The sequence below is a fragment of the Dendropsophus ebraccatus genome, chromosome 7 (genome assembly GCF_027789765.1).
Source record: "Dendropsophus ebraccatus isolate aDenEbr1 chromosome 7, aDenEbr1.pat, whole genome shotgun sequence".
NCBI classification, from domain to species: Eukaryota; Metazoa; Chordata; class Amphibia; order Anura; family Hylidae; genus Dendropsophus; species Dendropsophus ebraccatus.
Genome location: NC_091460.1, coordinates 55,552,332 through 55,564,430, shown reverse-complemented (window position 1 = coordinate 55,564,430; position 12,099 = coordinate 55,552,332). Strand labels below are relative to the sequence as shown.

Sequence of the window (12,099 nt, the reverse complement as noted above, 5' to 3'; positions counted from 1 at the left end):
CCTCCACAGTCCTGTCCCCTGATGCAAGCCTCAGCCTGAAGTGGATCTGCTATGATTTGAGGGAGACTTCCTGGGTCAGAGTACAGGGCTGTAGACCACCCTGTGCAGCGCATGCCCTTCCCCCACTTGCACTCCCACCCAGTACAGGGAGCTCTTAAACCAAAGCAATGCTCTTAAACAAAGTCACAATTTTGAAAAACAGTGAGCTCTTAAACCAAAACGCTCTTAAACCAAGGTACCACTGTAGTTAGAATACTCCTACATTGTCCCCACAGTAGTCATTAATCCCCGAGGTGCTTCTTCTGGTGTGCCTCCTAGGCCTCTGCTTGTTACTTTGCCCATGTATTGACAGTACAAACATTGTCTTCCTAGTCCTCACCACAGCTGTTATAGCCGCTGGAAACTATTACTTTTACCAGACTGGCTGCTCCCTCTGCTGGTAACGCGTAGCCTTTAGTTTGTTGCTCTGCACCAGTCTTTGCCAACATGAAGCAATGCTGGAAGAGACCACAGCATATCCTTCTACAGCTGTAGTGTTTTCCATCTGGCAGGCTATAGCTCCCTCTGCTAAAGCCTTTGTAACCAAGACAACTTGGTTTTACCCAGTCCTGTTGTGTGTCACTTTTCTGCTCACATTTGTCATCTTTGGAGAGCGTTTCCTAATTAAAAATGAAAAAAAAAATGCCAGGCATCTGTCATTGTGGACTGGTCAGTATCTGTTGCGATTTATATAGGCTTCACAGCCATAGCTCATGAGCTCCTAACAAAAGGTCCTGCTGTACAGAACAGGTAGTAGATCCCGATGAATGATGTAGCAGATGGAGGAAGGTGTTTGTTCTCCAGCACAATGGCTGCCTCCTTTGGGACAGTAAAGTGTTTTTTCCTCATCTTGCGAAAGTTGTGCACATGCTAGTGTGTTAGCTGCTAGAACACGTATGATCTATTTAATTTCGGTGTGATGTAAGTGGCGTATGCCTATCCTACAGTGATCAATGAGTTCACAGGCCTGGACCCTGGAGTAGCTGCAGAAAATGGGAAAAACTCTTACCTTCTGAATTTCCCAAGGCTCTGGTGGTCTTCACCGAGCTTTGTTTTCCTAGAGGGATGACGTGCCATATGGCAGGAAACACCTGAGACCAGGGCTTGCCTGCAGCAGTCGTGAGGATGTACGGCACCACACAAGGAAAATAGAGACTGCCAGGGAGGCCTGGAGCTGTGGTGCAGATATTTCGGTTATTTACTTCAGATACTGTTTGTTCCTCTGTATGACTACAGCCTTTAAAAGTAGTCACTGACTTGTTTCTAATTGTGCTTCCCATTTCTATTTTTCAGAATTTAGCATGGGTCAAATCTTACAACATTTGTTTTGAGTTGGAAGACTGCAATGAAATTTTTATTCAGCTCTTTAAGACCCTCTTCTCTGTTATAAAGTAAGTATAACTTTATTGTGTTCTTTCAGTGTAATTTTTATCCGAGCTCAGCCGTATGCATACACAGTAACTGACATGTGATGCTTACTTAGACCGCTGGCCCAGAGCTTCCCTTCCTGTGTCGTTGAGTTGGTTGTATGGTTGACTAGAGTGCTGCTAAAGAGCTGTAGCTCTTATTGCCCTTAAAGGGGTCATCCACTTACTGTTTTGTTAGGACATGCAAATGAAGAAAGTACGTAACATAAATAACAGGGCAAAGGTAAAGCAACAGTACAAGACTTAAAGGGGTAGTGCGGTGTAAAGCATTATTTCACTAAATAACACACATTACTAAGTTATACAACACTGTAATGTGTGCTATTTAAGTGAATGGCTACCTTTCCCATGTCATCTTCAGGAGGCTGACCGGACCGCTGCAGCGCGCCATTGGCTGCTCAGCCGCAATTGGCTGAGCATAGATATTGCAGTAAATTTAGGCTGCAGCACCATCATGGTGCTTAAAGGGAACCTGTCAGCACCTATTCTTGTTCTGAGGTGCTGACAGTGTGATGAAGGTCTGTGCTCCTAGTGCCGTGTCATACCTTTTTATTTTTCACATTGGTGCTGTACTTTGTCAGATCGGTGCTGTCGTTTCTCTTCACAACTGTCAGAGGGGGAGTGGTGATGTCTTGGTGCTGCACTTTGACCCGCCTCACCACTACCTCCTCCCAGCTTGTCTTGAATATTCATGGCGCGCGTCCCCCGACCTCCTGCTGACGTCATCTGTGCGCTCCCGCGGAATGATTTGTGCATGCGACGTAGTGGGTTGGTGCTGCACTGAGCGAAGCCATTAAGGGCATAGGCTCTGGCCCTCAGTGCGCCTGCGCCGTTCCGACACTACGGCGCATGCGCGAATCAAGCCGCGGGAGCGCGCGCAGTACACTGAACCAGAAAGCTACAGATGACGTCGCCAGGAGGCTGGGGGACGCGGCCCATGAATATTCAAGACAAGCTGGGAGGAGGTAGTGGTGAGGCGGGCCAAAGTGTGCCACCAAGACATCACCACTCCCCCTCTTTGACAGTTGTGAAGAGGAACTACAGCACCGATCTGACAAAGTGCAGCACCAATGTGAAAAATAAAGGTATGACATGGCACTAGGAGCACAGACCTTCATCACACTGTCAGTACTTCAGAACAAGAATAGGTGCTGACAGATTCCCTTTAAAGGGTTTATCCAGCACTACAAAAACATGGCCACTTTTTCCCCTTTGTTGTCTCCAGATTGGGTGGGGTTTGGAACTCTGTTCCATTGAAGTAAATTTCAATGAAGCTTAATTTCAAACCACACCTGAACTGGAGACAAGAGAGGGAAAAGTGGCCATGTTTTTGTAGTGCTGGATAACCCCTTTAAAGTCTTTATCAGATAGGGGAGAAGGAGAGGTAATGGCATGCACATATGCTTTATAGTGCTATACTCAAGCCTCTTTATTTGACAAAAAAATAGTTGGTGTGTTGCTTATTTATTTTGGTGTGTTGCTTTATTTTTAGACTCATTCCTTTATAGAAGTGAGAAACATTCATGTAATTAAGATGCTAAAATCTCATTTCCTGAGGCTTTCCTATAAGCCCATCCACAGTTTGTGTGTTCCTCAGTCCTGTGTAATACAAATGAGTGAGACTGCCACCTAGTGGCCAATAAAGGAAGCAAAGTAGTATACATTGTAAATGACAAATGCAACACGAATGAAGCAAAATCAAATCAATATTTATTGTGAACGCCCTCTGCCTTTAAAACGCCATCCGTTTTTCTAGGTACTTGCATGCGGTTTCTGGAGGAATGTGGCAGGGAGGTTGTTCTAGATCAGAGGTCTCAAACTGGCTGTCCCAGGCATGATGGGAATTGTAGTTTTGCAACAGCTGGACGACCGCGAGTTTGAGACCCATGTTCTAGATATTTTGGAGAATTAAACTCATCTGGAGGATGTAGGCCTACCCATATGCTTCTGTGACTTCATGTTATTCCAGACGGATTTGAGGATGGTGGGTGTATGTGCCACTAATGGGAGCCCTTTCCTCCTTTAAGGGCTAATGCACACTTCCACTGAGTTGCTCCTGTGCTAGGACGCTGTTCTGCGGACTGGACCTTGGAGCTCCCAGCATAATGATTAATTATGATGTCGGGAGCTCCGATACTGTTTGAAAGTTCGCATTAGGGTACTGACGCAGCTGCTTTTATATCTAAATTTACTTGTGTTTTTTGTTTGATACAGTAACAGCCACAACCAGAAGGTGCAGATGCACATGTTGGATTTAATGAGCTCAATTACTATGGAAGGTGACGGTGTTACACAGGAATTGTTGGATTCCATCCTGATAAATCTCATTCCTGCCCATAAGGTCAGTTCTACTTGTCAGGTTCACTTGCATTTTTTTTTTCTAGTAAATTAACTCTTACAAGCAGGGCTGTGGAGTCGGTAAGCCGCAACTCCGACTCCTGCTCCTTTATAAATAGCCAGTCATATACCAGGGGAGTTATTTATCACACTGGCTCAGCAGCTTCTCCCTAATGTCCTACATGATCCTGGGGCGACTGCTGAGGGAATAAAGGAATACTGTATATAAAGCAGCTTCTCCTGTGTGTGCAGTGGATGCAGCTAGTCTCCAGCCTCCATGTCCTGAACTACTCACAACTAGACTAGATGGAGCAGGTGGTCTTTTCCTGCTGACAGTCTTTAGAATGATTTTTACCTTATGTAAAAGCAAGGTGCAGCTCACCCAAATCTCCCAACAACCGAGGTGTCCAGATACAATACCTGATGTATAAAAAAATAAAAAATAAAATATACAAAACAAATATAAAATATAAAAAAAATATACAAAAGTATACAAAAACAATTCTAACCAAGGTCTGTCCTCTAGATTGTAAAATGGAGTAGATTGATATTTACCTTAGCGATTCATGCAGTACCTCAGCTATTTTAGACTGTTTCCCTGTCAAATTGGCTGGTAATGATGCACTATCATCGATGTATAGAAAATATCTGTACCTGTGTTTTCTGCTCTATTAATGATTAACTTTTTATTTTATATCCACCAGAATCTGAACAAGCAGGCTTTTGATCTTGCCAAAGTTCTATTAAAAAGGACTGTTCAAACAATTGAGCCGTGCATTGCAAATGTAAGTATATTAGGTCTGAGGTAGTCATATATTTGAAAGTGCTGTTCAGAAATGTATATATTATTCATACATCTTCTATGACTGATCAGTGGGGTGTCACCAGAATGAAGAGACAGAAGCTCAACAGAGCACCTTGTTTCTAGGTTTCTGCTTGACTATTCTCAGAAAGCCAAGCTCACCGGTTTTGAGCACCATGACAGTCTCATAGTTGGCACATGGCAACCTTACTTGCATCTGAAATTATAATGTTCAAATCTTTACACTTAGTAAATGTGGTTTTGTGTTTTATATTTGGGTCCGAAGTTTTTTGCGTTGTTTACATTTTATATTTTGCCTAATAGTTTTTCAACCAGGTCTTAGTGTTGGGAAAATCCTCTGTGAGTGACCTGTCGGAGCATGTGTTTGATCTCATTCAAGAACTGTTTGCCATAGATCCAAATCTGTTGATTTCTGTGATGCCACAGCTGGAATTTAAGCTAAAAGTAAGTAAAGAAGCCTGCATCTAATGTACTACTTAGCCTGTTCTTTACCCCAAACTACATTTCCTTTGTTTGTTAGCAGTATCGAAGATATCTTTTTTATATAATGCACAAGCCAGGTAGGAAAGCAACAGAAAGGTAACCAGTAGCACTCACCAGTCTTCAGACAATACGTATCTTTATTCAGGGTGACCTCAAACATATTGTTGTGGGGCAGGGGGAGACAGATCCAGCAGATGCCGTGCCCTCAGGCTACAGCCACTTCGCGGGTAAACTTCCTTGAGCTTGAGGAAGCAGGAAGTTTACCCGGGAAACGGCTGTAGCCTGAGGGCACGGCATCTGCTGGATCTGTCTCCCCCTGCCCCACACCAACATGTTTGATGTCACCCTGAATAAAGATACGTATTGTCTAAAGACTGGTGAGTGCTACTGGTTACCTTTTTGTTGCTTTTCTTACCTGGCTTGTGCATTATGTTGGATGTACTTATATCTGAAAACCTTGCTGAGCACCACATATAGGCAAGACGATCGGGTTTGAACAATCCTGTTATCCGAGATACCAAGAGTGACGCTTCCTACACTTAAAACACATTTTTGAACGCATCCTTTACCACTGAATGCTATAGTGCCGACATCTCTTTGAAGCTTGTGTGGTCAAAATATTGTTTAGTCTGTGATGACATCACATTATTTACTTACAATAGTCACATAGTGACTGTGCCTACTTCTGACTCCACTATAAATGGCTTGTCTCATAACTTGTACTTTTAAAATCACCTCACAAGATGTTTCAGAGCACAAACTTCTGGGAGTCCTAATTTAGAATGTACCAATGTAAATCACGCCAAAAGGCCTGTGTAGCTGGGGATGGTGTACCTCTGCTATTAAACGAAAAATTCTGTCATGGAGCTTTCTTTACCTATGTTTTCTAAAACCATCGATCCTACCTTTTGTTAGAGATTACAATAAGCCATTAATTTAAAACAAATAAAATGAATGACCCAAGTATATAAGTCATTTGTACTTTATTTTGGTGTGTAAACCCCTTTTGTGTTATGGTCTTTGTTCACAGAGTAATGATGGGGAGGAACGTCTGGCTGTGGTACGGCTTCTTGCAAAGCTATTTGGTTCTAAAGACTCAGACTTGGCAAATCAAAACAGACCTCTGTGGCAGTGCTTTCTTGGCCGGTAAGCATTTTTTATTTACTTTTGTGTGTTACGATGTAAGTGGGGCACTCAAAATAACATTAAAAAAAAAAAATCATTGTTAAAGGTCTATGAGTGTAGACAACTAAACACCCCTAGAATTATATGACAGCCTGTATTTTTGGTCATATATTGGCTACAGTTGGTGAACATTAGTTCCATATATATATATATATATATATATATATATATATATATATATATATATATATATATATATATATATATAGGAAAAAGAGCAAAGGACAGCATCTCCTCATAAGGTGCTTATAGTTTTATTGTGCCAGTTTGCAAAAAGAAAGTGCAACGTTTCAGCTCTATGAGCCTTTGTCAAGCATATAACATGATGATACTCATCGCCATTTTATATTACACATGCCCAATCACCAAAGGGTTACAATTAAAACACAACCAATCAATACAGAGTGGGCGGTACTTAAAAGTATACAAACAGTGTCGTAAGTCCATATCCACGGGAAACACTTCTAAAAGTTACTGTCATCTACCGTAATTCATATCATCAATATGACTCACTATTCCGCCTTCCATATATCACCCGATCCTTCCGGCTACAGGACTGCACATCGTCATGATGTCTCACGCTGTCTCCGGCACCCGGTTTGTAAACAACTTCACTGCGGTTGCGCACACTCAGCCACACCACTGGGGGATTCCCGACGTCATCAGGGTCACATGAGGCTTCACTACCAATGTCAGCTCCGTCAGTATAGGACACCCCCTCGTTGTCATGGTTTTCGTAAACATTCCTCGATCTCCATATAATAGCTCACGGGCTCTGCATCCATCAACGTGGCAGCGTATTTCATTCAATGTCCATTGATTGGTATTGGTAGAGTATATACCAGTGTATCCGCACATAACAATTAGTAGACAACACGGGGCGTATTCTCCATAAGTTCTCACTCCATCCGGAATTAAAAGATCGCCCCGCTATCTTCAGCTTTATATTTAGTAGTGCCATACACCAACCCTTGAAAAAAGGGAAAAAAACGCAGCAATACCGCAAGTGAATGTTCACACCACTCGAGACCCGAAAACCCTCTTCTTCTATACAACAGTCAGTGAGGGAGCAAAATGGAGAAAGTGACACCGATTGTGGTCCATTAACATAGTCTTCAGCAACCCTGTGAGTGCCAAATTCGAGTGTATAACGGAGATACAGCGCTTCTTGTCACTTCAGAATATGCAGCCTGGCAGGTCTGGAAATCAGATGATATACACGAATAACCTCTGTAAAATACATAAATGACATGTAATTAAAATCATAAAAATGATGGGACATATATACAAGGGAACAAATTGGGTATGCACTCAATCGAACACATTTAAGTTTAATTCTTGATTCATACCCCTAGGCCACATACAGTTCAATGTGCTTATCCATCTCGCCTCTTTTCGTTTCAATAATCTTTCTCTATCTCCTCCCCTTCGCAATGGAGGGACACTATCAATAACCCGGAATCTAAATTGGCTCACAGAGTGCCCTGCCTCAATAAAATGCTTTGCCACCGGATGTTCTGTCTTTCTCAACCGTATGGTACTTTTATGGTTGTTCATTCTTGTTTTCACCTCGGTTATGGTCTCGCCCACATAGCACAGGCCACATGGGCACTGGATCATATAGACAACATATTTAGAGTTACAAGTATACCGACCTCTGATCATCAATGTTTTACCTGTGTGTGGATGCTGAAAGCTGTTACCCTTTACTAAATTCGCACAATTGCTGCAATGTAGACAAGGGTAATTACCATCACGGACACTGGCTAATACTTGCTGTGTATCCCTCTTGTTAGTGCCAATATCTGAATGTACCAAATAATCTCCAATATTCTTACTCTTCTTGTATGCCATGATAGGTGGTTGCTTAAACTCTGGTCTGTCCTAAGGGATGGTCTAGGGGATAAAATACCAGAGTTTAAGCAACCACCTATCATGGCATACAAGAAGAGTAAGAATATTGGAGATTATTTGGTACATTCAGATATTGGCACTAACAAGAGGGATACACAGCAAGTATTAGCCAGTGTCCGTGATGGTAATTACCCTTGTCTACATTGCAGCAATTGTGCGAATTTAGTAAAGGGTAACAGCTTTCAGCATCCACACACAGGTAAAACATTGATGATCAGAGGTCGGTATACTTGTAACTCTAAATATGTTGTCTATATGATCCAGTGCCCATGTGGCCTGTGCTATGTGGGCGAGACCATAACCGAGGTGAAAACAAGAATGAACAACCATAAAAGTACCATACGGTTGAGAAAGACAGAACATCCGGTGGCAAAGCATTTTATTGAGGCAGGGCACTCTGTGAGCCAATTTAGATTCCGGGTTATTGATAGTGTCCCTCCATTGCGAAGGGGAGGAGATAGAGAAAGATTATTGAAACGAAAAGAGGCGAGATGGATAAGCACATTGAACTGTATGTGGCCTAGGGGTATGAATCAAGAATTAAACTTAAATGTGTTCGATTGAGTGCATACCCAATTTGTTCCCTTGTATATATGTCCCATCATTTTTATGATTTTAATTACATGTCATTTTATGTATTTTACAGAGGTTATTCGTGTATATCATCTGATTTCCAGACCTGCCAGGCTGCATATTCTGAAGTGACAAGAAGCGCTGTATCTCCGTTATGCACTCGAATTTGGCACTCACAGGGTTGCTGAAGACTATGTTAATGGACCACAATCGGTGTCACTTTCTCCATTTTGCTCCCTCACTGACTGTTGTATAGAAGAAGAGGGTTTTCGGGTCTCGAGTGGTGTGAACATTCACTTGCGGTATTGCTGCGTTTTTTTCCCTTTTTTCAAGGGTTGGTGTATGGCACTACTAAATATAAAGCTGAAGATAGCGGGGCGATCTTTTAACTCCGGATGGAGTGAGAACTTATGGAGAATACGCCCCGTGTTGTCTACTAATTGTTATGTGCGGATACACTGGTATATACTCTACCAATACCAATCAATGGACATTGAATGAAATACGCTGCCACGTTGATGGATGCAGAGCCCGTGAGCTATTATATGGAGATCGAGGAATGTTTACGAAAACCATGACAACGAGGGGGTGTCCTATACTGACGGAGCTGACATTGGTAGTGAAGCCTCATGTGACCCTGATGACGTCGGGAATCCCCCAGTGGTGTGGCTGAGTGTGCGCAACCGCAGTGAAGTTGTTTACAAACCGGGTGCCGGAGACAGCGTGAGACATCATGACGATGTGCAGTCCTGTAGCCGGAAGGATCGGGTGATATATGGAAGGCGGAATAGTGAGTCATATTGATGATATGAATTACGGTAGATGACAGTAACTTTTAGAAGTGTTTCCCGTGGATATGGACTTACGACACTGTTTGTATACTTTTAAGTACCGCCCACTCTGTATTGATTGGTTGTGTTTTAATTGTAACCCTTTGGTGATTGGGCATGTGTAATATAAAATGGCGATGAGTATCATCATGTTATATGCTTGACAAAGGCTCATAGAGCTGAAACGTTGCACTTTCTTTTTGCAAACTGGCACAATAAAACTATAAGCACCTTATGAGGAGATGCTGTCCTTTGCTCTTTTTCCTGGAATACGATTGGGGTGGGGGTCGAACCCCGTGAGGACTGTGCATCCCGCATTGCGTTACCGCGGATCCAACTTGTATTATATATATATATGTATGTATGTATGTATGTGTATGTATGTATGTATATGTATATATGTATGTATATATCAGATTTTCTTAAATCTTTCTAGTGGAATCGCACTTGAAAAGGTTTAGTATCTAGACATCTAGTTTCTCATAATTCTTGGGTTTGAAAGGCTGGTTACTTCATAATGGGGTTTTGCAGATTTTATCCCTGACGAACATAAGAGCTGTGAAAGGTTGACATCCATCCAAGTTGCAGAGTGTTAAGGCAGCAATGAACGTCATGAGTCAGCTCTGTCATTGTTCCCTGCAGTCTGTGAAATATCCTTTACTGCAGAGGTTATGGTTTAATAGGGATTTTATCCTCCATATTGCACACAGTGGCAAATGACATTTTAAAGACATTGCACGTTAGGGGTTATGCTTGCAGCTTTTACCTTTTTCCATTCATTCGATTAATATGTAAAATGTCATGTTTCTGTTCATTAAAAATATTTTTGATAACTGAGGTTTTACTATAGTTTCTTCTTTTTTTAGTTTTAACGATATTCATGTTCCTGTCAGACTGGAAAGTGTCAAATTTGCTAGTCACTGTTTAATGAATCATCCTGACCTGGCTAAAGATCTCACAGGTAGGTTACTAATGTATAATAATTAAAGTGTCACTGTCATTTAAAAAATGTTTGCAGAGATCAGTAGTCCAGGCGATTTTAAGAAACTTTGTAATTGGGTTTATTAGCCGAAAAATGAATTTTTATCATGAAAAAGCAGTTTGAAACTCTCCCCCCTGTCTTCATTGTTCTCCTATGGAGAGAGGGAAATGAGACACCAAAACAGGACAACAAAGAGTTAATTTGCAACTACATGACCCGGCTATCTCCTCTGATGTCAGCACTGACCTCTCTGACCTCTGAATACAGCTTCACCCAGCTCCTGTAATCCTTTTGTTCTCTGCTCTCAGCTGCCGACTAACTCCCTCCTCCCCCTCCCCTCTCTATAGAACAGATAGGGTTGTGTCTGATGCAACAAGCCACAATTTCCTGATATTTTGCAGTGAATGGAAAAGAGGAGGGGGGGGGGGGGTTATCTGGGGAAAGTCTTTTTAAATGCAGATAATGGCATATTTGCAGTTTCTTAAAATTGTCTGGACTATTGATTTCTGCCAAAAAAATAAAAAAAATACGACAGTGACTCTTTAAGGTAATATCTTTTTTTTTCAAAGAACCTGCCCATGTTTGAGTAAATGTAAATTTCCAGGACCTCTCATCGTTGACTACTTTAAAGTAGTTCTTACCAGCAGTCAATTTTCCAATATAAACAGTATTGAACAGGGGTTATCATAGACAACATTGTTTTATATGTGGGGCTCAGCTGATATAGTACAGACGATATATTGTCCCTGCAGTGCCCTCTACAGGCAAATTGTAGTACTACATCTGGCAATTCAAATGATTGGCCGTCTCTGTGATATATGGATCAACTCAATGCGAGCCACTGCTAATTTGTTTCTCCACACAGACTCCTAGTTGGGACCTCCTACTAGGATAATCAAATCATTTTTATTCACATGCAAAGTAAAATAAGTACAAAGGCTCCATGTTAGGTCATACAGCAAATACAGAAACTAAAGGACATGTCCTGTATTTTCAAGTGCTTACATATTGAGCATATGTAATAATGCACATTTAAGTATGAAAATAATCAAAGTGTAAAATCTTTGCAGAGTTTCTAAAGGTGAGGTCACATGATCCTGAAGAAGCAATTCGGCATGATGTTATCGTGACAATTATTACAGCAGGGAAGAAGGATCTTTCTCTTGTAAATGATCAGCTGCTTGGCTTTGTTCGTGAGAGAACATTGGACAAGAGGGTATGAAATAAAGCAGTTTGTAGTGCGCCGAATAGTAAATATACCCATGTTCTGTGCACATGAAATTTGACTCTTATTCATAATATAACCTGTGTCCCTTATAGTGGAGAGTCAGGAAGGAAGCTATGATGGGCCTTGCTCAGCTGTACAAAAAGTATTGTCTGCATGCTGAAGCTGGGAAGGAAGCTGCTGAGAAAGTGAGCTGGATAAAGGATAAGCTTTTACATATATATTACCAAAACAGCATTGATGACAAGTAAGTAGTCACTTATAACCTGGAACTGTTTATA

The 12,099-nt window shown here is 41.6% G+C and overlaps 1 protein-coding gene across 3 annotated transcripts in view; it reads left to right on the top strand.

Annotated features, from left to right (window-relative positions):
* The window catches only part of PDS5A (PDS5 cohesin associated factor A), a 54,547-nt gene that overhangs the window by 30,442 nt on the left and 12,006 nt on the right, over positions 1-12,099 (top strand). For all 3 annotated transcript variants that reach the window (XM_069977544.1, XM_069977543.1, XM_069977545.1), the window contains exons 5-12: positions 1,333-1,430; positions 3,681-3,807; positions 4,508-4,588; positions 4,930-5,070; positions 6,140-6,255; positions 10,478-10,572; positions 11,664-11,809; positions 11,914-12,065. In XM_069977544.1, the coding sequence (XP_069833645.1) occupies positions 1,333-1,430; positions 3,681-3,807; positions 4,508-4,588; positions 4,930-5,070; positions 6,140-6,255; positions 10,478-10,572; positions 11,664-11,809; positions 11,914-12,065 (956 nt within the window). The remainder of the gene's footprint in view (positions 1-1,332; positions 1,431-3,680; positions 3,808-4,507; positions 4,589-4,929; positions 5,071-6,139; positions 6,256-10,477; positions 10,573-11,663; positions 11,810-11,913; positions 12,066-12,099) is intronic.